The sequence below is a fragment of the Physeter macrocephalus genome, chromosome 18 (assembly GCF_002837175.3).
Source record: "Physeter macrocephalus isolate SW-GA chromosome 18, ASM283717v5, whole genome shotgun sequence".
NCBI classification, from domain to species: Eukaryota; Metazoa; Chordata; class Mammalia; order Artiodactyla; family Physeteridae; genus Physeter; species Physeter macrocephalus.
The window spans coordinates 30,669,408-30,697,151 of record NC_041231.1 but is presented as its reverse complement, the minus strand read 5'-3'; the positions used below and the strand labels follow the sequence as shown (position 1 = coordinate 30,697,151).

The following is a 27,744-nucleotide window of genomic DNA, read 5'->3' as shown; positions in this document are numbered from 1 at the left end:
ATATGGTTAACTTACATGTTAACCATATGAGTATGTTTATGTAAAATCATATGATCCAACAATTCCACTCCTCGGTGTATACCTAAGAGAAGTGAAAACATACAAAGCATACATCCAAACAAAAATCTGTACAAGAATGTTCCTAGCAGCATTATTTTTAACAGTCCAAAAGTGGAAACAACCCAAATGTCCATCAGCTAATGAATGGATAAGCAAGATGTGGTATATCCATACAACGGAATATTATTCAGCAATGTAAAAGGAATGTTCAACAACATGGATGAACTTTGAAAACATTATGCCAAGTGGGACTTCGCTTGCGGTGCAGTGATCAAGACTCTGTGCTTCCACTGCAGGGGGCACAGGTTCGATCCCTGGTCAGGAAAGTAAGATCCTGCATGCTGCGTGGCACGGCCAAAAAAAAAAATTATGCTAAGTAAAAAACCCAGTCACAAAATGCTACATATTGTATGATGCTATTTATATGAACTATCTAGAATATGCAAATTTATGGAAACAAAGTACATTAGTAGTTTCCAGGGGTAAGGAATGGGAGAATGGAGTATGACTACTAATGGATAGGAGACTTCTTTGGGGGTGATGAAAATGTTCTGAAATTAGACAGTGGTGTAGGTTGCTCTGTGACTGTACTAAACTCTATAAATATACAAAAAAACACTGAATTGCACACTTTAAAAGGATGAATTTTGTGGTATTATATTATGGTTAATTATATTTCAGTAAAGCTGTTGCTTAACCCTAAAAACCATGGTCAGTCACTATCCCTCTGTGATGGTAAGTTTGTGGAGTGACTTGTAGTTCCCAGACTTGCTATTTTCATACATTTCTATACCTATCCACTCACTTTACCATTCGTCTGCAAACTTCTTCTCACTTTCCTGTCCCCGTCCTAACCCCCTTTCCTGCCATGTAAATTTTCTATTTCTCTTTCGTGAGTTGGCTTAGATTTTATCTCTACTAGGAAATCTCCCTGAATCCCTAGTTCAACCTTGAGCTGCATTTATCTGAAGGTTCCAGTGAACGTTATGCATGTCTTCTTTCCAGCAAAGATCATATTCCATGGTAATTGTCTGTTTATGTGTCTGTGTCCCCACTAGTGTATAAGCTCCTTGAGGCATTGTCTTTGTGTTTTGAGGTATGGTACGATGTCTGGCACATAATGGGTACTTAGAAATGTTTATTGAATGAATAAATGAATGACTGCATAAAGATAGAAAATTTAATGTTTCCACGTTGAAGGATTCTATGATATCAGGATATTGTCTGATCTCAGAAAGTGTCTTGGACTTAAACCTTAAATACTTTTGTGTGATGAATTCAGATTACCTGTGGAAATCAATGCTACAGTAAATAAATATTTGCCTTCTAAATGTGAGAAGCTAACTCAGTCCTTACATGTCCCAGGATAAGCTGAGCTCCCTAGGATGAACAAGTAATTTTTTCTACTTCATGGAATACTCTTGTACAATTAACCAGCTATGTCGCAGGATCCTAAAACATTTCACTGGATAATTTAGCCTTGGTTGCCAATAAGCCCAAGATATTTTAAGCTTTGAATCTTGAGTCCTTTGTGGTGGGAAATAGAGCCTCTGGTGAATAAATTTTATCCAGATTGCTGTCCTTCCAAAACAATATCTCGATGCTCTGCTACTTAAGCACATTGTGGGTTGAAACATCTGAACAAAGTTATCACATAGACAAATGGATTAAGAATATACAATGAATTTTGATCAATAAGACTTTTGGACTCAAATCCCAATATATAAGCAGCTGGTGGCATCTGAGAGATGAGAAGTCACCATCCATGAACAAAACAGACCCTCAAAAAATTGCCTTCATGGAGTTTACATTATAGAAGTGGAAGAAATGTAAGGGGAAATCATTTCAAGCAGAGAGAATAATTAAGGTAAAGGTGATAAGATGTTTGGTAAACTGAAAGAGAACAGGGTGACTGGGACATAATGAACGTTAGAAAGCAGTGTGATCATTCATGTTATTCCCCGTGGCAGACAGACTTATTGGTCACAATTCTTTATCCACTCCCCCAAACTAGTTTTTGCAAAGCCACCTTTTGTCACCATGGTCACATAGAGACAGATTATATTTCCCTACGCATTGATGTTGAGTTTGGCAGTTGACTTGCTTTGGCCAATGGAAGATGGGCAAGAGTGGTATGTCATTTTCCAGATGAGACCTTAACAGGCATGGCGTGTTGCTGCTTACCTTCCTGTGCCTCTGCCATCAGCAAGAAACGGCCTCCAGGTGGATGTGCCCCCCTTCATCCTGAGCACCAGAATTAACATGAATACACCAAGCAGAGCTACTCCAGCCAACCTAGGGACACAAAGGCAGGAGGTCGTTATAAGCCTCTGAGTTTGGGCATGATTTATTATGCAGACTTATCACGGCAATAGTTTACCCATACAGTCTTCAATACTAATCTTACACACTATTAGTATACCTTTCTTTCTATTGTTCACTTTTTTAAACATTATTTATTGTTTATATAATCTACAGTTCCCAAAACATTTCTGAAAATGGCAGGTCATTCGTAAGCCATAAATAAAACAAACATGAGCCTATTTTACTGGAAAGAATAAACCTCACCTGACCAGACTCCTAATTTATTCTAGCCATTGTTTAGTAGAGGGAAACAAAGGCCTTTTCTCTTTTCCCCATTTCTGTTTCCACCTCTTCACGAGGACATCTATTCTTCAGTTCCATAGTTTGAAGGTTTTCCATTACTTAAAAAAATATACAACTCTGTAGCTTGTAGTGTGTATTTTGGCATCTTTGTATGTTAGTACTAGTCACTCAATAGATGGGTGACTCCTCAACCAAGTAAAATCCACCAAACGAAGTGTGAAGTTATTTTTATAAATATACGCTGTTTATGGCTCATTTTCACAATGTACAGTTCCTAGGTGAAATTTTCCAAAAAGGGGTCAAGCTTTTATAACTTTGTATTCCAAACTTGAACCTAACAGGAATACAAAGAGAAAATTAAGCTCATCAGCTGTGATGAGAACTCTCATAGGACTTCCTTGTCTTGAATCTAAATACTAAAAGTTTTCTCAAAATACATCAGTCACTCAGCAAGGAGTTCTTGGGCGTAGGTCCGCAAAACATGTCAAGCCATGCAGAGGCAAGGGGTTCGGGATGGGCAAAATGGGTAAAGGCAGTCAAAAGGTGCAAACTTCCAACTATAAGATGAATAAGTCCTGGGGATATAATGTACAGCATGGTGACTGTAGTTAACAATACCGTATTCTGTATTTGAAAGTTGCCAAGATCATAAAAGCTTTCATCACAAGAAAAAAAATTGTGACTATATGTGGTCATGGATGTTGACTAAACTTATTACGGTAAAAATTTCGCAATGTATACATAAATCAAATCATTCTGTTGTATACCTAAAAATAATACAAGGTTATATGTCAATTACATCTCAATTAAAAGAAAAAGGGTGAGATCCCTGCCTCACTTAAATGTACCCTGAGAAATGACTCTAACAATTGAAACTGCTGGGAGCTGTTTTATCCGGGTTCCCCACAAGGCAGACCTTGTGACAAAGACTTGGAAACAGGGAGCTCCTGTGTGAGGTGATCCCAAGAGGCACAAGCGAAGCGAAGAAAGTGAGGCAGAGAAGGGAGAAAAGCCAAAAGAATTTGCATTAGTGAGCAGGTTACCACCGTGGGCAACTGGGACCCAATCCTGCTGGCATCCTCTGAGAAACTATGGGGAACACACCCAATACTCCTAAGACCAGAGGCCAGGGAGGCTGGGACTTTTATCCCCACGTGTTTACAGGCTGCATTCAAGAGAGTTAACCCCGCACACACTTCCAACTGCCCTTCCCTGCAGCAGAACAGGCTTCCTCGGGCCAAGGGAGGCCCTCAGACAGAGAAGAGAGCGTAAGATGGGAGGTTTATCAACATCTCCATCAGCTACCTGAACTCAGGTAGGCCAAGGAAATACTGTACAGGGCATCACCTGTGTCTGCGACATGGCACAACAGCTATTCATTCCATCAGATATAATGATAGTATTTAGTGAGCACTTACTCTGTACCAGGCACAGTGCTGATAAGCTTTTTATGTATATCATATCATTTAATCCTTGCAGCAACCCTAAGAAGTAGATACTGGCATTAGCATCCCCTGCAGACAAAGAAATTGAGAAATTTGCTAAGGTGACAAAGCAAGTAAATGGTGGAGGTTTGAACGTGGGTAGTCAGACTCTAGGGGTCTAAACAACACTTTACTCATGAAGGGCTAAGTGCAGAAAACAGAAGCACGGGTAACTCAAAGATGGGGAAGGTAGTGAGGCGTGTAATCCTCAGAAAAGGCTTCATTGTGGAAATGTACTTGAGTAGTACTTTAAGTGGGAAAGTGCAGAAAAAGAAACGAGCCTGTGCATGATAAGGACGGGGGAAGAGGAAGACGGAAGGGAGCTGTAACATAAGGAGCATGAATTCAGCAAAATATCCTCATTGGAGAGTACACAGAGCTGGTCCTTGTTATGGAGTAAGGCACGTATAATACTGCATGTACTTCGACGTTTATTATCATCTGAATCTTCATCTCGTAATCTGAGATAAAGGTGTATGCCCTCTAGGTGAGGCACGCACAGTCAGCTGGATAAAGGATGTCTAGGTAATGTCATCTACAGTTCCGATACAAGAGCCCTTTATTCAGTATTTACCAAGGACAGGGAGCTAATACATACTGTACACACTCGTTGGCTGATGACAATAAAAACGATTGCTTAGTGTGATGGCGTGCACGTGATAGGTACTCAGTATCAGGCCATGCATGCCCATATAACTTGAATATCAAAAACGGGCGTAAGAAAAATGAAAAATTGAGGGAAAGTAAAAAATCATCATTTAGAGCAGCCATTCTCAAACATTAAGTCCCAAGACCCCTCTACATTCTTAAAAATGATTGAAGACCACAAAGAACTCTTCACTTGTGTAGAATATGTCTATGAATACTTAGAAGATTACCGTATTAGAAATCAAAGCTAAGAAATGTATAAAATATAAAAATATGCAAATACACGTTTTATTAGCCATCAGAACAATGGCTACATCCCACAATAGTTTTCCTTCTGGAAAACTCCACCGTATACCTGCAAGAGAATGAGATTGAAAATGACAAATAGTATCTTAGTATTATTGTGAAAATAGTTTTGATTTCATGACCCCCCCTGGAAGGGATTCAGATAGCCTCAGGGGTCTTTGAACCACAGTTTGAAGAGTTCTGATCTAGAATTTTCAGAAACATTAAGTATTTCCAGGGAGCTAAATAAGAATATTGAATATGAAATTACTTGCAAGACTTATTTGCAGCATATATTCACATGGTTTAGACCTTGATTTCTAACTATCAAGGGAAGAAGTTGGATTTAACTTCTGCTCTCTTCCATTTAAGCATTCTATGACTTAAGAAGAAAAAAACATAGGAGAAGCATTTTTGGTTTTGTTTTGTTTGAAATCTTTCCAATGACTAAATACTGTTTTTCTTTTGAAGACTTTTTGGACCCTTCAATGAATAGTTTGGTATCACTGGCCTCATTGAAAAATTCAAAGTCTTTCTGGTAGAATCCTTGCTAGACATTGTATACAATGATCTTTCATGGAAGATTGCTCCAAATTGGGGTGAGTTATTTGGAGACAGAAGTTCAGGAGACTGGCTTGGATAAGCAGGATGGGATTAAGCAGGACATAGCAAAGGACTGCCTGGGACCACAAACATGTATGTAGACTAGGATGGGCGATGGAAGGAAGCCACCTCATGCCTTCCCCTGGGCAGTGTGAAGGACAAAGTCTCATTCTTGATGTTAGGTTCGAAGGCACCAAGTCAGTCCCTAAGAGTTCTTTTCCAGGGATGGTGTGGGGTGGCCCTGAGGGTCTCTGTTCATTCCCACCAGAACCAAATATGCAAGAAAGCCATTTCCCTTCAGCCAATTCCCCAAATAATCATTTTGCTGAAAGATAGATTTTTCCCTCCTAAAATATTTCGAATGTATTAGCTGCACTGGACCAAGCCCTGTACCACACTCCAACACACCACACACATACACACACACACGCACACTCACACACACACACCTACATCTTTACCAGCCTTCCAGTTGAAGAGCATCTTTAACCTCAAACCTGGCGGCAAAACGGCTGTGGTAAAAGTCTCCTTGACAGTTTCAGGTTAATTGATACTTTGGCACATTGGTTTTTCAGCCAATTACTTTTTTTTTGAATTTTATTTTACTTATACAGCAGGTTCTTATTAGTCATCAATTTTATACACATCAGTGTGTACATGTCAATCCCAGTCGCCCAATTCATCACACCGCCACCACCACAGCCAATTAATTTTTAACAAGCTGGTTTCTCACGCATTAACCATTCTGAAAATTTTACCCAGCTCCTCCCCACTACAGGTAAATAGGGAACTGGCTCAGATGAAGCCCTGGGAATAGCTGAGGAGACATCCTGTCTGCTGGAAAGCATAACATATGCCTGGGAGAGGCAAGATGAAGAACGCTCCATTGTGCAAGAAGAGTCTCTCTGGACAGACCAGTTGTAGTAGGCTACAACGGGTGGGGATGGAAGCCAGCTCATTCCTTTTAGTTCTATGCTCGGCCTCAGTCTCCTCATCTGTAGAATAGGGATAATAATGATTATACGTCTCAGGTCCCTGGTAAAGGGTAAAGGAAATATGGTATGTAAAGCACAGAGTGCGGTGGCTGGCACAGAGGCAGGGATCTGTACCTGCTAGCTGTTATTGTTACTGTTATCACCATTAATGACAGAAATGACTATGGCAATCCTGTTTCCATTTTCTAAAAGGAAACAGTACCTCAAAGTACACACTTTCTCACCTCTAGGCCTGGAGCCCGCCCTTCCCCAGCTCTCTAGCCACCATACCCTCTTCACCCTCCAGGCTTCACTTAAACATCACCTCCCCCAGGAAGCCTTCTCTGGTTGCCTAGATTAGCTTAGGGCCCCTATAAACCCCTAGACTTAAACCCCTCATCGCCATTTATTGAAACGGATTGTTCAGTTATCTGCCTCTTCTTAGAACAAAGACTGAGAGCAGAGACCATCTCCATATTGTTTACTCTGATATCCGTAATCTCTGGCACAGTGTTTCCATGTAGGATTTGGCTGCATGAATAAATAAATGAGTGGGGGATAGGCTGGAAGTGTGATCCCGCAGCCTGGTCCTGACAGACTGGGACAAAGGCAGCACCCAGCTGCACAGATGTGGCTCAGACACGCAGAGTCGATGGGGAATGCCTGAGAAGGCCTAGAGGTTCGGGCTCTTTGTTGGGCTTCTCCAGCAGGCCCCCAGGCCCTCGAGGTTGCCTTCCATTTTGGGATTCTAGTCCTCTGGCTCTTCCAGCCTCCAGGTATGGCCTCTCTGGGCCACCAGAGAGTTTCTTCCTCACAGGAATTTCACCGTAGTGGAAGGTCCCCCAATCTAGGAGCAGAGAGCTTGCGTCGTGATTCTTGCCGTATGTGACTTTGATCCAGTGCCTGCACCTCTCTGAGTCTTGGTTTCCTCTGACACAACAGGTGAGGCATCTCTTTCTACTCTTCTGCAAGTTAAGAGCAGGGTCAGCTTCCAGACGAATATCTCTTCTTAGGAATTTAATGAGATCTAGCCCTTCTCTTTCTGCTCTTTCTTCTTCCCTGCATCCCTTCCCTCCATCCCTCCTTTCTTCTTCATTTAACAAATACGTATGGGGTCTTTAGTGGGAACCAGATTTGCCCTGGTGCTGAGTCACAGAGAGGTAGCGAAAATACACAGGATCCCTGCTTTCACGATACTTAGAGCGCCTAGGGGGAGAGACAGGCAAAACACAGGTTCACAAATAAGAAGGGAAGTTTCACACAGACAGTAGAGCGAACAACAGGATAAATGAAGCAGTGAAAGGGGATAATGTGAAAGATAATGACTAGGGGATGGGACATGCACTTTGGATGGTCACGGGAGGCCTCTCAGAGGTGGTGACATTTGCACTGAAACCCGAATGAAGAGATGAAGCGGACTGTGGACAACGTGGAGGCCAGTTGAGAGGGTGGGTGAGGGTAGTTGTGTTCAGGAAGAGAAAGTGACAAGTGGGCCCGATGACAGCAAAGAAGTGGGCAAGACCCAGGTGATGTCGGTCCTCGTAGGCCACGAGGAGGGCTTTGGATATGGCCCTGAGCGGGAGGGGAAGCCGTGAAGGAGAGCTTTATGCAGGGGGGTGACACGCTCCTGTTTATGTTTCTAAGAGATTTCTGGTTGCTGTGCAGAAAATGAATTCTTACCTGTCATGTTCCAGATGCAACTTGAAAAAAGTATGATTAATCTCCTGACGCTGGCAAAGCATCAGAAACATGGGTGACATTATATCTGCTAACAACGAGGAGCACTTTTTCCATGCTGAGCTGATAAATATATTGAACAAACTGTGTTTAGTTAACTAAGATGAACAGTGTTTCCTTGTGCCTCAGGCTTTTTTTTTTTCCAAAAATCGTTTGTGTACTTGTGGTAACATTCAATATTAACAACCGAAGAACTGGCAATTTACAATTCCCTAGCCACTTGACAGGGCAATAGCTTTTCAGTGGTTTAAAGGAGATTGCATTTTGTTCTATGTGTGTAAACGATTTCTTCTTATTTTATTATAATCTGGCAGATATATTGAATTTCCTACCCAGCAAGGGTTCTGTTAGTTTCCCTATCCTGAACATTTGATGAGGTCATTATTATGTGAAGAATGAAATGACAACAGGCAGCAGGAGAAAATCACCAAATAACTGCTTGATAGGGTGACTTTTTTGACAGAGCAATATAGTAATAGAACACGTCATATCTCTAGGTCTCGGAATTCTGCTTTTTGAAAGCATTTGGATTTTTTAAATCAACTTTAGTAATTAGACTTAACACCTTGAATTTTGAGCCTTGGAAACTGTTTGCAGTTCACCTAGTAGTAGTAGCTGTAATTGACCATTGCATGCAAGCACTACAATAAATGCAATGTATTACATGATCTCATAATGTGAGTGGGCCCCATCCAATCAGTTGAAGGTCTGATGAGCAAAACCTGAGGTTTCTTGTGAAAAGAGGAATTGTGTCTTCGGACTGCAAGGCAGAAATTCTAGTTGTCCAGGCTTTTGGAATCTCGTCGGTAGCATCAACTCTTACCTGATCGCCAGCCTGCTGGCTTGCCCTGTGCGTTTCAGACTTGCCAGCCCCCACAGTCACGTGAGTAATTCCTTAAATCCCTTAAAATATCTATCCTATTAGTCCCTGGAGAACCCGGACTAATATACTCCTTTCCCCAGCAGCTCTGCTTCTAGAAATTTATCCAAAGAAAGCAATCATACAGATATCCAAAAATACACGTTCAAGGCGTTGTTTTAATGGTTACAGATGAGAAACAATCAAAATTTTCACCTCTGGGGGATCATTAAGAAAACCGTTGTGCAATGTGTGCTAATACAGAACATTCTACACAATGTAATTTATATATCCTGTAGGTGTATTATATGACTGTTAAGAATAAGCTAAATCTCCCTAAAAAATAAGGTATTTACTGGTCATATTGTTAGGTAATAAACAGCAGATTAAAGAACCTGTTTGATTTCCATTTTTTAAGTTGTTAATACTGAATGAAATTATGAGGAACCTTACATTTTCCTCCTTTAATCATTTCTGTATTGACTGAATTTTTACACATAGCCTATTTTGACTGTTAATGAATCAAATCAATTTGACCTAAATTCTAAACAAAACGTCAGCTCCAGTAGATTTCTGTGGCCCTCTCCCATGCGACCTGTGTGTGTTCTGAATGTCATAAATACCTTTTAGTCACACCCTTTAAATTGTTTATTCGTGAAGCATTTCTATACTAACGAAATAAAATGGACAGAGATAGGCAGTTGTCTAGACATTCAAGTGTAAAAAAAACCCTCTGGGACTTGTTTGTTTCATAATTCACTTGAGTACAGCACCACAGTCCAGGGAAGGCAAACAAGAGGGGGAAAAAAAGATTTTCCCTGAAATATAAGATAATGACCTCATTATCTATTTTAATTTGACAATGTAGGGGCAGTCTGAGTTCCCTATGACTCAAATTCTATTTGAAGAAACTAAAATTAATAAATCACAGCTTACTGAGAATGGCAGTGCCTCTTTGCAAGTCATTATATGGGTTTCATAGAGTTTTTCTTCTTTCAGTCCTACTCCAGGCCATACCCTGGCTTCCACTGATCCATTCCTTTCTTATCACCTTGGAGTCTTCCTTTGTACTTTGAAATGTTTATCTGTATAAATGCAAACTTGCCGGGGGAGGGATGAAATTTGAAAAGATCCTTCTAGCATAACGCACTTTCAGTAAATTGTATAAATATCTTTGTGGCCCATGGAGATGACACGCACACACTGAGGGGAGAGCCGGTCACTTTCCAGCCTTGTCCTCATATGAACAAGCACGGTGAATTGTGTAGAAAAGAGTAGTGTTTGCAGTAACCCTGATTGCATTTTCCAATGTCTAGCTCAGTTCCCTCCGCCTGATATTTATTATTACTCTCCCTAAGAAACCAACTATCTTCCCTAATGGTGAAGTGAAAGGCACAAAACGTAACGGAAAGTTCCTACCACGGAAACAGTAAGCTTTACTACATTTAATACATAATCACACCAGGGAGAAATGCCCTTGTGTTTAAGAGCAGAAATATATACAGCATTTTGTCTTTCCCTTAGTTTTGATTTCTTCTTCTAGTAAAATATTTTTAGTGAATACCTGATGTGCTTTTGTTGCAAGTCTTGGAGATGAAGCTGGTTTTGACTCAACCAAGGTTAGGGCAAAACTATCTGGAAAAATGATTCTGCCTAGACAATGCCATTTACCTGAAAATAAGGGAGCTGGAAGTCAGCTCTCAGGTCTAGCAGTCAGGAGTGTAGGTACCACCTCCAGGTCCACTGACCTTTCTGGGAACAAACAGCATCATTAAAATCCCTGCGGTGCTCCTAGAAGGATATTTGTGAACTGGATTGTTTTCTATTTCTGCTGTTTCTTTGACGTTGGCTAGAGCCTAGTAATGACCCCTTTTGTCAACAGAGGCACTCCAGGTAAACGGATCCTTATCCACTTACGGTCAGTGAGTCCTGTATCTCAGACAAAGTCTCTCCAGTCTTCTTTGCAAGATGAGGACTTCAAACTTGTGTCCAACTTTAGCAACCTGAGGGCAGATGCTGGAGCCTTCTCTCAGCTCTCACTGCAACCAGCATATTTCCCAAGACTCTTCTCAGTCCTCACCTTGTCCCCATCTTCTGCCTTGTCCACTCCAAGTAGATCCTATACCTGAGGCTCTGAGAAGTGAGACACTCCCCAGATTTTGACCACAGCATATAAATATGCCTTATGAGGTGCCTGGTGGCATAAAGGAAAACCTTGCTCTAACCAACGTGTGAGTCTTCAGAAACAGTTTGAAATTGCCCATGAGCCTGCGGCATGGACCCCGTACATTCAGACATTCAGCCCATGACCACTCTCCTGTTGAGAAACAAACAGAAGTGGAGAGATTAAGAGAGAGAGCCAACTATAAGAAGTCTCTCAGAAAAGGCAGCCATGGTGTGAGAAGTCAGTAAATATGTGAGTGATAAAAACAATGAATAGCATTATATTTTTTTCATGTGGGAGGCTAAGAGTAAAAACTTTGGGGTTGGGTAGGCTCTTTTCAAGCCACTTCCTTCAAAAAGTTGTATTACCACTCTGTTCCTCACTTTCCTCACTGCTAAAAGAAGGGAAATAGTACCCACTCTATCAAGTTTGAAGGTTGAAGTGAGATAATACGTGAAAACTTTTGGCATGGTGCCTGGCCTAGTATGTGCTCAATAATGTTGTCAGTTGGTGATTAGCACCCAGTGGTAGTAGAGGTGGACTCACTATCACTAATCCTAAGTAGTGTCGCCAAATGCCATGTTTCAGGTTCAGTAAGAAAACCAGGAGAAATGACAGTCAGAGGGGACTTGTCCTTTTCAACCTCCTAGACATAATCTCTACTCGCATCATTCACAACTCATTGCCTTCCCATCTTAGCTTCTCTGATGCCTGGCACGCAGGGCTCAATAAATCCCTCCTGAATGAATGAAGGACCTGAGCATAGTGGAGTTTGCCTTCTCTGTGCAGACTGGGTGATCTTTGAGGATTCTTTTAAGATGTCTGAGCTCCAGCTTCCTCGTCTCTCAAATGGAGAAGGTTGCTGGGGGGAGAAAAAATGAGATGTAGTGTGTGCAAACTCCCAGGATCTTGTAGTGATTTACGTTGTGAATCATGCAGGCTGAGCGAGTAGGGGTGTCTGTGAGTGTGTAAATGCACACGCAAATGCACTTATTATACACACACACACACACACACACGTGACTAGCAAAGGAAAAGTCAATCTAAAACCAGACAAATGCCAGTATTCCTACTGGGAAGAGAGAAAGAACTGGAGCAAGAAGGTTAGAGTCTTTATCAACTGGGATCGAAAAGAATTGAAACAGGGGCTGTAGAAAATTATCTGGGGAAGAGAAACGTGCTCAGCACCACAACTGGCCAGTTGCCCTCTGGTCCCCGCCTTGGCCACTTTAATCCTGGCCGTCAGAAATGCAGTGGCAGCAGCTTGCTCCCCAACACGCTAATGCTTCCCACATTAACTCCTGGGTGGGATCACCACCCTTGGGATGTGTCATTACTGTCTTGCACTGAACCACCCCCAGGTGTGCTATTAGGAGCTTAAGTCCAATTTCCTTCCACACCCGGTGAAAGATATTGTCAACAACTTCAAAAGTCTTGCTACCAGATGCCCTTAATGGTACAGTGCTATCTGAAGATGAATTTGTGCTGCCTTTACCCCCCTTCTATAAAGAACCATGGACACTATGATGATCACAATTTCAGTACGTGAAGCAGTCAGGTTCGTTTGCCCTCTGCTCGCTTCTAAAGGAAATGTTAGAATAACCCAGGACAAAATTTGGAAACTAGGAAGCTTTTAATGACTTCCTGTTGGTTGACCTAAAGGGATTCAACTCCATCATTGCTAGGTACCTTAGGTACCTTGTACGATGCCTAATTCACGTGCTTCGAGTTGGAAGCAGAACGAATGTTGGTTTAGAATCTTATTCAGTGTAAACTATCCGTCTACCATTAGATTAGATGGCATGGGAAAGCTGGGCTTAGTCGTTTTTATATAAACATTTGTCTAGAAATCTAAGGATGCTATAACTTTTTTTTTAACATCTTTATTGGAGTATAATTGCTTTACAATGGTGTGTCGGTTTCTGCTTTACAACAAAGTGAATCATTTATGCATATACATATGTTCCCATATCTCTTCCCTGTTGTGTCTCCCTCCCTCCCACCCTCCCTATCCCACCCCTCTAGGTGGTCACAGAGCACCGAGCTGATCCCCCTGTGCTACGCGGCTGCTTCCCACTAGCTATCTATTTTACGTTTGGTAGTGTATAGAAGCAGAGAGGCAGGGATGTGCCGTAGTTACTAGTATAGGTCCTCCTAATCTGCTTGCATTCAGACTCACCTCTGCCCTCCACTACCACGTGACCTCCAGCAAGCTCACTACCCACCTCCAGCCTCAGTTTCCTCATCTGTATAATGGTGACAGATAGTACCTACTTAAGAAAGTTGTTATGAGCATTAAGTGAGATATGAGCCAGTAAAGAAGCTAATACAATGCCTGGAGGTTGAAAAATGGTGGTGGTGTTGTCATAAATATTTTTATTAATAAAGCAACACCAACTTGCTTAATATTTTTTCAAGGCTTACAAACAGAACTAAAAACTATGGGTGCCCAGCAGTTCCTTTAGTTTAATTGAAGCAGGAGTGAAATGCTTCAAAGGCTGTGTTTAAGTGTTGGTAAAATTTTAAAAAGAAAAAAGAAGAACCTACTCTCACATGGAGGGTTTTTTTGTGGATTGACACAATTCAGTAAAACCCAACAAAATTCAATTACCCCTTGATTGAGTCAGGCCAGCTGAGGAGGGAATTATACATTTGAAATCAACAGATTGGATTTTATCCTTTTGGAGGCTCAACAATTGTTGCCTGACTAGTCCTTCAAAAGATCAAAGGTGGTCCCGTCAGTTTCCAGATTCCATCAGCCGACACGCCCTGTCTGTACAGAACAGTTTTCCCCTTGTTTAGGTTCTAAATGAATGATATTTGCTTCCAAAGTTACTATAGCTGCGAAACACATGCTGACTCTAAAATCTCTCCCTCCAAAATAAAGCATATATATTTATGCATATGTATGTAACTGTTACCTAAAAGAACCTTTCTGGTAAAATATATTTAGTAATAGATGCCATCCCATAGCACTCAAAATGTTCAGTGATATGAATTATTATGCTCAGACCATTCTGAGCTGATGTGCTCTTCCTTTATAAACGACCCCTATCCCCTTCCACGGAATAGATACCAGGCGTAGAGCTTCACTTCTGTTTTCCCTCTTGCTCCTGATTTTACCCCATGTGGCTTGAGAGCTAAATACCAAGCTATAGGTCACTGGTATTAATAAGCACGGCATGGGCTTCCCTGGTGGCGCGGTGGTTGAGAGTCCGCCTGCCGATGCAGGGGACACGGGTTCGTGCCCCGATCCGGGAGGATCCCACGTGCCGCGCAGCGGCTGGGCCCGTGAGCCATGGCCGCTGGGCCTGCGCGTCCGGAGCCTGTGCTCCGCGGCGTACCACAAAAAAATAAAATAAAATAAGCACGGCAAATTTGTTAGTGATTATTTTTTTTGCCTTGTGCCAATAAGCACCATTACCATTTACTGTAAATCAGTGCAATAAGTTAGCAACGAGGAAAATGTTGATGTTCAGCTGACTGCATAGAAAAAAATTATTTTATTCTCCCCCTTCCTGCTGCTCTCAGAGTACACAAAAATTGCAGACCCAGTCTGTACGTGTGAGCTGAGGGAACTGGCGTTTGCAAGCGTTGCTGATCCTAACACCTGGAAAGCAAGTGTGCATGCTTCTGAATAGTTGCCACAGGTGACGTGGTCCTGCCTGCTATTTTTGTTTTACATGTTGTTTATTATAAGAAAATCTTTCCAATCCTGGTCTTCAGATAAAGATCCACTCCTAGGTATTTATCCAAAGAAAACAAAAACACTAAGTAGAAAGGATATATGCACCCCTGTATTCACTGCGTCATTATTTACAATAGCCAAGATAGGGAAGCAACCTAAGTGCCCATTAATAGATGAAAGGATAAAGACATATATATAGAGAGAGAGAGGGGGAGAGGATTATTAGACATAAAGAAGAATGAAATCTTGCCATTTTCGACAACATGGATGAACCTAAAGGGTATTATGCTTAGTGGAATAAGTCACACAGAGAAAGACAAATACTGTGTGATTTCACTTACATGTGGAATCTAAACAACAAAACAAATGATCAAACATAACAAAAGAGAAACAGAGTTATAGATACAGAGAACAAGTACGTGATTACCAGAGGGAGGAGACTGGAGGGAGGAGAGAAATAGTTGAGGGACATGAAGAGGTACAAACTTCCAGTTGCAAAATAAGTGAGCGAGAGGTATGAAATGTACAGTGTGGGGAATATAGTCAATAACTATGTAATATCTTTGTGTTCTAATATCATAACTAGACTTATCACGGTGATCATTTTGAAATGTATAGAAACATCAAATCACTGTTGTACAACGGGAACTAACATAGTGTCATAGGTCAATTATACTTCAAAAACAAACAAACTCATAGAAAAAAATCAGATTTGTGGATACTGGGGCGTGGAGGTTGGGGGAAGGGGGAATTGGATGAAGACATTCAAAAGGTACAAATTTCCAGTTATAAGATAAATAAGTACTAGGGATGTAATGTACAACATGATAAATGTAACATACTATATGTTATATATGGAAGTTAAGACAATAAATCCTAAAAGTTGTCATCACTAGGAAAAATTTAAAAAGTTATAAAGACCCAAGTCTATAACCTGACCCACAAGACCCTGCAGTGAGAGTCTCTGGCTACTTTTCCATCTCATCCTCCATCCCTCATCCTGTTTCCTGCCATGTGCCAGATCCCTGGTCATATTTCATCTGTTCCCGTTTGCTGTGCTCCTTGCCTTTGCAGGATCTTGATACATGCTCTTTCATCTCTATTTTTTAACAACTTTATTGAAATATAATTCACATACCATACAATTCATTCATTTAAAATGTACTGTTGGATGGATTTTAATATATTCACAGAGTGTGTGTCCATCGCCACCATAAATTCTAAAGTATTTTCGTTACCCCAAAAAGAAATCCTGTACCACTAAGCCATCATCCCCAATCCTCCCCCATCAGCTCTAGGCAAACACTAACCTACTTTTTATCTCCATAAATTTGTCTCTTCTGAACATTTCCTATACATGGAATCATACGATGTGTGGTCCTTTGTGATGGGCTTCTTTCATTTAGCATAATGTTTTCAAGGATCATCTATGCTGTAGCTTGGATCAGTACTTCATTCCTTCGTATTGACAAATAATATTCCACCCTATGGCTATTACCACATTTCATTTATCCATTCATCAGCTGACAGATGTTTGGGTTGTTTCCACTTTTTGGCTGTTATGAATAATGCTGATATGAACATTCTAGTACAAGTTTAGTGCAGACAAATGTTATCATTTCTCTTGGATATGTATCTAGGAGTGGAATTGTCAGACCATGTGATAACTCTTATGTTTAACCACTTGTAGAACTGCCAGACTGTTTTTCCAAAGTGGCTGTACCATTCACATTTCCACCAACAATGTAGGAAAGTTCCCAGCTTTCTAATTGGAACTTATTATTCCAATCCTATCTTGTTATTCCAGTCTAATCTCACTAACGCTTCTTACTCCAATTTTATAATCATTTTGATTGTAGCCATCCTAGCAGGTGTGAAGTTGTATTTCACTGTGCTTTTTTTTCAGCTTTTGATCTGGACAATTTCTACTCACTTTTCAAGCTGCAGCTTAAAAATCACTTCCACAGGGAATCTTACCCTGACCACCCCACCCCCAGACTAGTCTAGGGCTCCTCTCAGAAAAGCTCTCTTTTCCCTCTAAACTTGAAGTTCAACATGAGCAGGGACCAGCCCATCTATCTTTGTTCCCTACGGTATCCCCAGAATATAGACATTGCGTGAACTACAGAGCTTCTTGTTAAAAATATAGGTTGAGTGTTTCTTTTTCTGGCTGAGTAATATTCCATTGTATAAATGTGCCACATCTTCTTTATCCATTCATCTGTCAGTGGACATTTAGGTTGCGTCCATGTCCTGGCTATTGTAAATAGTGCTGCAGTGAACATTGTGGTACATGAATCTTTGAATTATGGTTTTCTCAGGGTATATGCCCAGTAGTGGGATTGCTGGGTCGTATGGTAGTTCTATTTTTAGTTTTTTAAGGAACCTCCATACTGTTCTCCATAGTGGCTGTATCAATTTACATTCCCACCAACAGTGCAAGAGGGTTCCCTCTGTCATACAGAGTGAAGTAAGTCAGAAAGAGAAAAACTTTCTCTGTATGCTAACATATATATATGGAATCTAAAGACACAGATGTAGAGAATGGACTTGAGGACACAAGGAGGGGGAGGGGTAAGCTGGGACGAAGTGAGAGAATAACACTGACATATATACACTACCAAATGTAAAATAGATAGCTAGTGGGAAGCAGCCGCATAGCACAGGGAGATCAGCTCGGTGCTTTGCGACCACCTAGAGCGGTGGGATAGGGAGGGTGGGAGGGAGACGCAAGAGGGAGGGGACATGGGGATATATGTATGCATGTAGCTGATTCACTCTGGTATACAGCAGAAAGTAACACAACACTGTAAAGCAATTATACTCCAATAAAGATGTTAAAAAAATACATGTTGAGTGGATGACGTATACAAGATAGTGAGAAAAAAAGGGTTCATTATTTGAAAATCACCTCTATCAGAATAATTGGCATGATTACCTTTTCAATCTATTTCATTTTTCAGCATTCCCACAGACTCAGCTATTGAGAAATATCTTAGTATCTCTGGCAAGGGGAGGAAGGGTCTCTACAGCATAACCATGATGAATGCTTCTATTTTCCTGAATTTTACTGAAGCTGTACACTTTTCTGGTTGACAAGAAACAAGAGGATCTTCAGCATAAATAAGCAAAATCAAGCTGACTATGTAAACAGTTTTCTCAAGTCAAGCAATAAATGAAAAAGAATAGTTTTCTGAGAAATAAGGAACTTAGGGGAACTGGAGTTTTCTGCTTTGGTTGTCAGCTAGGCTACACCCCTAGAGATTTCAGTTCAGTAGGTCTGGGACAGACCCTGGAATATACATTTTTAACAAGACCCATAGTTACGATGCTAGTTGTCCATGGGCTCTACTTTTTAAAAAACTCATCCTAGTTTTAATATTCTCATTATTTAATAGAAACAGATTAACGTAGAAGTTTAAAAGTTCCTGGCCCTATTTACTAGCTTTGTGGTTTAGCACAAATTACTTAATCTTTTCTAAGCCTGTTTCTTCATGTGTAAAGGGGGAAGGGGCAATAAAACGTCTACATCATAGGGCTGCTGTGAGCATTAAGTGAAACAATACATATAAAACAATATCTAGCACATAAATGCTGCAGTATGTTAGTTGCTATTAGTATTACTATTTTATCATTTTGTCATTATCTGAATTGTAAGAGAATGTACACAAAAAATATATTTTAAAGGAATCAAGTTTTGCTTAGTAAGAGAAATACTTCTTAAGCATAAGTTGGGAATTTATCGTGTTCGTCAGTGGTTTTATCATCATTGTTGGTTTTGTAGATAATTTTCCAGGTGTTCCTTTACTGATATCACTAAGCCTCATTCATGTCTATTTCCAAGTGCCTCCCTAATACTCAAGGAATAATTTAGTCATTTCTGAAGAAGCAGAATTTTGGCTCCTATATTGAATTACAGATCACCACCCAGTTCACAACATGAGCTATGTACTAGATATAACACATCTTCCTTAGGTGTCATTTATTGAGCAGAATGTACTGCCCTCCAAAATCATATTTTTCTCTATTAAGTAATATATTGGGCCTGGATGCTGTCCTGATATAACTTATTCTCTAAAATAGATGTTCTCAAAGTTCAATCAAACTAGGGCGTATCGGTCATCTTACAGAATCAAGAATGTTTGTTCACTCATCCAAGTCCTGTTTACTGAGTGTCTTACAAGTGTCAGGCATTCAGGATTTACAGAGAAGAAGAAAGTCAAGATTCCAAATCAAGTGGAGACAGAAAAAAAAAAAAAGTAATTAAATACATTACCAAGGAAGTGTGGTTGGTGATGGGCCCTATGAATGACATTGAACAGGGAGGTGTGATAGAAATGTCTAAGGGAAAATAACTATTTTAGATGAATAGTCAGGAAAAGGCTTTCCCAGGAGATGACATTTTGAGCTGTCACCTGAATGCCACGAAGGAACCAGCCATGGGCAATGTCAGGAGACAGAGTGATTGAGGAAAAGGGAACAGTCAGTGAAAAGACCCTAAGCCAGGACCTGGTGGGTCACGTTTAGGAGTTAGGGTGTGAGTCCAAGTATAATGGGAAACCACTGGAGAACTTAAGGGGGAGGATGTCATAGTCTAACCCATCATCATGTCAGGATCACTTTCCCCTCCCCTCCTCCCCTCTCTCTAAAGTGACTAGCTACTGTGAAACCTAATGGAATGATGTTTAACTGCAGTATCTGCTTCCACGAGTCCAGCTACAGTCTCTGTAATTTCTCTAATGAACCTGTCACAAAGGCATGCCATGAAGGTCCCAAATCACATCTCACTTATGGCATCGAGTTTTCTCTCCATAGCATTTTAACGATTCTCCTCTCTGGTATCTCTGGTACTTCAGGTTACACCAGGTGACGTTTGAGGTGCCCACCTGTGAGGGGAAGGAACTGCAGAAGGTGGCCCTGATTGGCGACTCCTCATCTTCGGCAGAGTTCTTTGTCACCGTGGCTGTCTTTGCCTTCCTCTACTCCTTGGCCGCCACTGTCGTATACATTTTCTTCCAGAACAAGTATCGAGAAAACAACCGGGGTCCACTCATCGTAAGTGGTTTGCTTTATGAAATAACTTTTTCCTGTCCCTTCTGATTTCTTTTTTCCAGTGCTAAAGGCTTTGAAATTACCTGAGCCCTCAGAGCAGGTATTTGAAGGGCAATCACATTCTTTTTCATCCAGATCTCTTAGATCTAAAACAAAAACATGATGCCTGTCATTCTTTTGTGCCCCTGCGCTGGAGGAGTATTGTAAGAGTTGCTAGAAACTCCTCTGCAATAAATGCTTGGAAATCTCATGAGATCAAGGAAAGAGTAGAGAGGCTTGCTGCAGATTTATTTATAATTCCAGTATTATGGAGTTAGTCGACCATTTTTTCTCACTGGTTGTTTAGACAGTGTGACTTGTACTTACTGAAATGTGTTATTCCTTTGGTATATGATAGACTGGTCATAGAATGGTTTAGTTTGAAGATGGAGTTCTCTGTCTCTGAATCGCTCTCTCTCTCTCTCTCTCTCTCTCTCTCTCTCTCTCCCTCCCTCCCTCTATCTTATCTCTTTCCACCACCACCCCTCCCCCACCTTCTTTTTCCTTACACAATGGTTCAAGGACTCACCTGGTGAAACCAGTCTAGCTCAGCATGTCCAAATAGGGACACACAGACACCTAGGGGAACACAACTCTCAGAGGGGTACATAAGCGTGGATAACTTTAAGGAAATACATTTAAAATTTTTCAGCTTTCCCATGTACATTTGCCTAAAACTTACCTTACTGAGAATGCCCTGAAAATATGTTACTGCTTCTTTCTTAATCACCTATTCCCCTTTTATAAAGTAAAAGCATCGTATGCTTTTCCATCCCCATACACGGGATATTGCTAGGTTGCGAAGCCTTGGAGGCACTAAAAAAAAGGACCATTTGAAATATCGGTGTTGGTATTGACAAAAGTGAGTTATTCAAATGGCTGGGTCATGTATCCTTTTGCATCTAAGGAGGATTCCAATTTTTTCCTTTCAATAAAGTAGAAATTCCTAATCTACGTCAGCTGACAGATCATTTAAAAGTAATTTTTGATGACAGATCACTCTGTGGTCTGGGACATATTACTCAGAAGGAATTCAGAGAAATTAATGGATCACTATAACAAAACCCCATCCATTCTCATCTACTCATTTCTGTGAGCAAACCTTCTCAACACATCTGTACAATGAGAAATGGAAATAGAATTTATGCTGAATCAAGTCCCATGTTAGAAGTAAGTAATATTTGTCCCTCGAAAGTACATCAGCTAATTGAAGAAAAAACAGTCCCATACATTTCTTAAAAAAATTTTACTTTTAAAATTTAATAATTATTAACATTTATAATATATTTATGTTGTTTTGGACAGTTGTGCATTAATAACATTTTTAATGATTACCCATCTCAAAAGAAAAATTTCTGATACTTAAAGCATTAGGGTCATGGGTAATCAAAGAGTAATTTTAATTTATATACATATTTTTGTTGCAAAGAAATGTAACAGGGTGATCGATAAAATGCTTTCCAGTATAAAAAAATGTTATATGAGGCTATGATTCGGTGGGGGAAGAATAATGGAAACAAGTTCAAGGAGAACAAAAAGAACATGTAAAGTTTCTGTTAATGAGGAATTTGTTTAATAATTTTTAAATGGGTAATAGAGAGTATCAAATAACAATTCCATTAAATTCATCTAAAAAGTGATACAGTGGGATATATTTTTAAATATCAGTACTTATGCCCAACATTACACTCTTGCAACTGTTTAGACTTTTAATAAAAACAAAATTATATGTCAACTTTATACAAATAGGCACACAGGTTTTACAAATTCTTTTAGGGAGTATGTGAGTGAAATAAATTTTACAGATCTCTAGTCTAATCTATATATTATAGAGACCAGAAACTTAAAATCAACATGTTTTGAAGGGTAGCTGGGAGAAACCCTTATTTGTAAAACGTCATGATTAGGTTTGAAAGGACTGGGGAAAGATCTGTTTTATAGCACTTCAGTATGTTATTGTGGAAAAAGAAGAGTCAATCAGCCGAACTTGAACCTTTGGACAGATGTCTTTTTTAAATTTTCCCTCCCAAATTGGAGCTACTGGTCTTAATGGTTTTAAAATATCTTTAACAGTGTCACCTACCTTGGGGTTAACCCTCGCATGATGTGCAGATAGATACCTCAAAGAGGTTGAGATACGTGTGTGTGTGTATACTATAAAACTAATACGTGTGCATCCATTCCTGGATACATGTAGACACTCTCATAGAATTATAAAGTCTGAGGAAATACTCTGACTTCCAGAGAGAAGAAACTGACTCCGTTAGTTTGCCTATAAAGTGGGAAAAGCTCTATTTTGTTATATAAAACTACATTCTCCTCATAAGAAGTAATCTTGTGAGGCCATGCTATTTCATCTCTGGGTAAATAGTCTTTCCCATCAAGCAGGATATAATGAAATCCTGAATTGTGTACTACACTGGGTAGGTTTTGTTTTATTACATCGTGGAAGAAGGGGAGGAGCGGGGAGTTAATTCTAGTAATAAAAAGGGAAAGGCTCCTAGTTGAGACTTCAGTGATATTAAAAAACTGATGTGCTCATTACTTAGCAGATAAAAGTTAATTTAAAAGCGAGCCCGGGGGGCTTCCCTGGTGGCGCAGTGGTTGGGAGTCCGCCTGCCGATGCAGGGCACACGGGTTCGTGCCCCGGTCCGGGAAGATCCCACATGCCGCGGAGCGGCTGGGCCCGTGAGCCATGGCCGCTGAGCCTGCGCGTCCGGAGCCTGCGCTCCGTAACGGGAGAGGCCACAACAGTGAGAGGCCCGCGTACTGCAAAAAAAAAAAAAAAAAAAAAAAAGCGAGCCCGAGTGCTAAGAGTCACAGAGACAGAATGAATGTAGAGGATCAGTATGACACCATTGCAGCTGCAAATGACAAGCCTTTCCAGTTCTAATCCCACCGCAATGGGGCCGTGACTGGAGAAGGAGGGGTGGGCTATGGTACCCACCCTTAACTGTGAGTTAGCAGGTTAAGGCCAATCCACAGTGTGAACAAGATCTCAAGAAGGTGGTTCATACCTAAGAAAACCTTCAAATTCTAAACTAACAGTAATTGTACTTTTTTAAAGCCAAGCCTATTTATTCAGAAAGATGGCTACTGATCATTTCTTGTTCTCTCTGTTCCTGTCACTAACTATTCTTTTGTTATTGTTGCTTTGTTTTTTTTACAAAACCCACATTTTCCCCTTTATTCTGTAGTTCGGGATTCTCTATAACCCTCTAGGACATGACAGGATACATCATGCACAGATAAGATCAACGTGGAGGAACGCGATGAGGATGGTGATGGTGTTGATAATAGTAACAACGATAATACCGGCTGGTATTGATAGAGTTTCTTACTCTGTGTGGAGTTGATTTAATACTCACAACAACCGTAGCTTGTATTGTTATATACTTTTATAGGTGAGGATAGGGAGGCTCAAAGTTACCCAATTAACTCTCCCAGGTCACATTACTAATAGTCAGAGGGTAGAGTTTGAACCCAGGTCTCTCCAAATCCAGGGCCCAAATTCATAACTACCATGCAAGAGGGTCCAAAATCCTGATAGGCAATGTGCTACAAATTTGGAGGGGCATAGGTGGGTAGGACAAATTGTTTTATACACCTGGACAGCTCCTGTTATTTTCTTGCTCAGGATATAGAGAAACCAAACCCTAGAACCCCTAGACTTTTGTGCTTATTTGACCGTCATAGAGGATTTTTTTAAAATTTGCCTTCAGAATCCATTTGGAGTTATAGAATGGCTGCCGTGAATCTATGATGCTAGGATAACTAGAGGGTTCTGCTGTTTATCTCTGTCGCACATGAAGGATGTCAGTGATAGAAAACAGGCTTTAAACATGCCCAAGATCAATGGCTATTATAAATCAGAGATTACCAGGACTGATCACTATATATTTGTAAGCAGTCGTGAGCAATTTCAGGCAGACTGGAGCCAATGGCTATTATCAATGGCTATTTTGTAAGGTATCTTTCTCTACTGAATATGCTTGACAAGGTAGCCGACCTTTAAGTGAAAATGAGAATCTGCATGTCTTTAGAAGTAACAGAATTGTTAATGATGCTGAATGACACACTAGTGAGAAAATCAGTCCAAAAGAATCAGCCAGCTACTGTACGTCACTACAGTGAGTGCCTTCTTGTACAGATGAATAAATATCTTTCTCAGAAAGCAGAAGTGGCCACCTGAATGGTACACGATTGTGGAATTGCAATGTCACCTCTGGTTATATCATTCTGTCACGTTCCTTAGAGTATAGTTTTCAAGCCAAATCTCCTGCCTAGATTTCGGAGACAGGATGTTCTGAACCATTTTCAGATCTCATGTCAAATAGTGACGATGTGAGGCTTTAGCGTGTTTTTTTTTTTATATTAATGTAAAGTAGTTTAAAAAAATATCTTACAGAGCTGACAAAGTGCTCTCAGAATGAGTATCTATCTAATAAACACCATCCCACACGTTGGTGAATCCTTCTCACGAGAGATTTGGTTTAAAGTAACTACTCTGAATGTCAAGTGGAATCAATATTCACTTTAAGATTTTGCGGGAAAGGAAAGGGCTGTGTTGTTGAAGCTCTCCTTTTCCCATAAAGGAGACCAGGTTGACCAGAGGCAGTTTATGGCACTAGAAGTGTTTACCCATTGCGGTCATGCGGTGGTACCATGGCTCACATTTGTTTTATGCCCGATGCATTCCTAATATTTTCATATTTCCCATCCAGCCTCAAAACAATCCTGAGAGAGACGTGGAGCCATTACAATCAGCCTCATTCTACAAATTCACTGTGACTCCTCTTTTTCAAGCACCAGGCATGGGAAAATGAATCCCTGGGAGATTAGGGACCTTGCCTGGGGTCAAAGAAGTTAATGGTAGAACAAGGACTCAGACTCTTAGGCCAGTGATCTTGAGGGTAGTGGCTAAACTTTGGGGTCCTGGATTTTAATCCCCCTGTATGACCTGTTATTTAACAGTTGGAAGCCTACAACTTCATCTATAGAATGAAGCTAATAATAATACACATGTCACAAGGCTGCTGTAAGAAAAGGAAGAGTTACTGCCTACAAAGCGCTTTGCACAGGGAGAGGCACACCAGCAAGTGATGGATTAGTGGTATCTAATTGTAGCCCTGTTGTGATCCTCATGTTAATTTTTCTCCTGCCCATTACTAGGTAGTACCTTAACCCCCTAAAGAGGAATTGCAGGCGCCTTCCTTTAATTGCCTGCAGCCCTCACAATCTTACTCTCCTCCAGTCCCCTTACCCCAGGCACTTTCTTCCCTCGCCCCCCATCCGCTGCCAAGTCCCACACGATCAAGCTCGACTCAGGACTACTTCTAAGATCGCAATTGCTAGGTTGAGCCTTCCAGTTAACCTTTCTGTTTCTGGAACCCTGCTCTGTGAGATGATTGGAAGGTGGATTTTTAACCCCCTAACAAAATAAGGCTTCCCATTGTCAAGTAGGGGCTGAGGCCATCACTGAGAGGAGAATAGGAGGCAGGCACAGAGCTGGATGCTCAGAGAATCCAACGCGTGTTCCTACTCTCAACTGCATCTTTCTTGGCTGTCATTAGAGATGGAAATCAGCATTGCAGTCTCTGAGCTATTCAGAAATTGCTGAGAAGCCCCTCTCTCGCCTCTCCTCTTCTCTCTCCTCCCCTTCCTCACCCCTTTTCCCTCTTTTCTTCTCTTTCTTCCCTCTCTCTTCTTTCTTCTCTCATCATGTTAGTTATACTTCATGTCTAAGTGTATTTCACTTAAATTGTGTCTTCAACAGGCCAAGCAATGTGTGTATATGGGTGAACTAAAAGCATCCAGCCTGATGAGGAAAATTATTTAATAATTATGACTCTCCTACAAATGACCTGCTAGAGGTTATGTAGATGGGCTTTGGTGACCTACCTGGAGGAGGAAGTGAACCTCCACCCGGAAGCCAAGGCACTCCCTCCCCAGGTGGGCTGGGCTAATAGTAAAGACAACTTCACAGCATGTGGTGGATGATGAGAGGATAAACGGAGGAGATTATTTTGAAATTCTGCCCCAAGTATAATGTATTTGGTGCAAAAAAAGAATAACATCGTTTGAAGTCTCCCAAATGTGTATCTCGTTAGGGGTAGGCACACCTGTCAGAATCTGACATTCTGGCTTGTGGGGTGTGTGTGTGTGTGTGTGTGTGTGTGTGTGTGTTTGTAATTTCCACTTCCCACTCTTTGAACCAAGAAGTGTTGGCAGTACAAAAGGGCATGGACCTAAAAAGAAACGAAATTGAGTCTTTTGTAGTGAGGTGGATGGACCTAGAGTCTGTCATACAGCGTGAAGTAAGTCAGAAAGAGAAAAACAAATACCGTATGCTAACACATATATATGGAATCTAAGGAAAAGAAAAAAAAAAAAGGTCATGAAGAACCTAGGGGTAAGACGGGAATAAAGACACAGACGTAGAGAATGGACTTGAGGACACGGGGTATATATGGAATCTAAGGAAAAGAAAAAAAAAAGTCATGAAGAACCTAGGGGTAAGACAGGAATGGAGACGCAGACCTATTGGAGAATGGACTTGAGGATGTGGGGAGGGGGAAGGGTAGGCTGTGACAAAGTGAGAGAGTGGCGTGGACATATCTACACTACCAAATGTAGACTAGATAGCTAGTCGGAAGCAGCCGAATAGCACAGGTAGATCAGCTTGGTGCTTTGTGACCACCTAGAGGGGTGGGATAGGGAGGGTGGGAGGGAGGGAGACACAGGAGGGAAGAGATACAGGAACATGTGTATATGCATAACTGATACACTTTGCTATAAAGCAGAAACTAACACACCATTGTAAAGCAATTATACTCCAATAAAGATGTTTAAAAAAAAAAAGGGCATGGACCTAACCTTACGTGAACTGTTAATCTAAACTACTATATATTTTGCATCAACAAATACATCGTTCCAGAATCGGCACCACAGATGAAGGCAAATAAATTAATCCACTTTAAATGTTCCCAGCACAACGTCTACACGTTTGATCAGATTTTACATCCTTAGCTCTTTTCTAGCTTTCTTATGATTAGCAGATTCTTAATTACCGTTTAGATGAGGGTTAATTCCCACTGTATTTGGTACCACATTTCTCCAATTAACTAGTTAAACAAAGAGATGAGCTGTAGTCCGATAGCCTTAATAAAAGCAGTGAACCGCTTATGGAATTAGTGTGATTCCTCAGGGACCCAGAGCTCTTCCTGTCCTGTGTTGGAGCCAGTGCCTTCAGAGGGCTAGTAGAGAGTGTTTGTCCAAACTCCATCCATTTTTGTCAGATTTCCTCCCATTCCAGGGAACTCATCATTCAATTAGAAAAACCAGAACCTAGTGGAAATTTGGCAAAGCCCCAAATGTGTTTCCTTTTTGATTACAAGACTAAGCTCTTCTTTGGATTCAAGAGTAATGATCAAGGCTGTCTAAGTCCTGCTGGGTCCCAGGCCCTGTGCTAGGCACCAGGGACACACTGCAGAGTAAGACCTAGCTGCTGGCCTCAAGTTCCCTGCTTTGTTCCTATTACCCTT

General features: G+C 40.9%; 1 protein-coding gene across 1 annotated transcript in view; it reads left to right on the top strand.

Moving 5' to 3' along the window:
• The window catches only part of SYNPR (synaptoporin), a 310,932-nt gene that overhangs the window by 247,762 nt on the left and 35,426 nt on the right, over positions 1 to 27,744 (top strand). Inside the window, exon 4 of the mRNA XM_024124142.2 lies at positions 19,966 to 20,164. Coding sequence (XP_023979910.1) covers positions 19,966 to 20,164 — 199 coding nt within the window. The remainder of the gene's footprint in view (positions 1 to 19,965; positions 20,165 to 27,744) is intronic.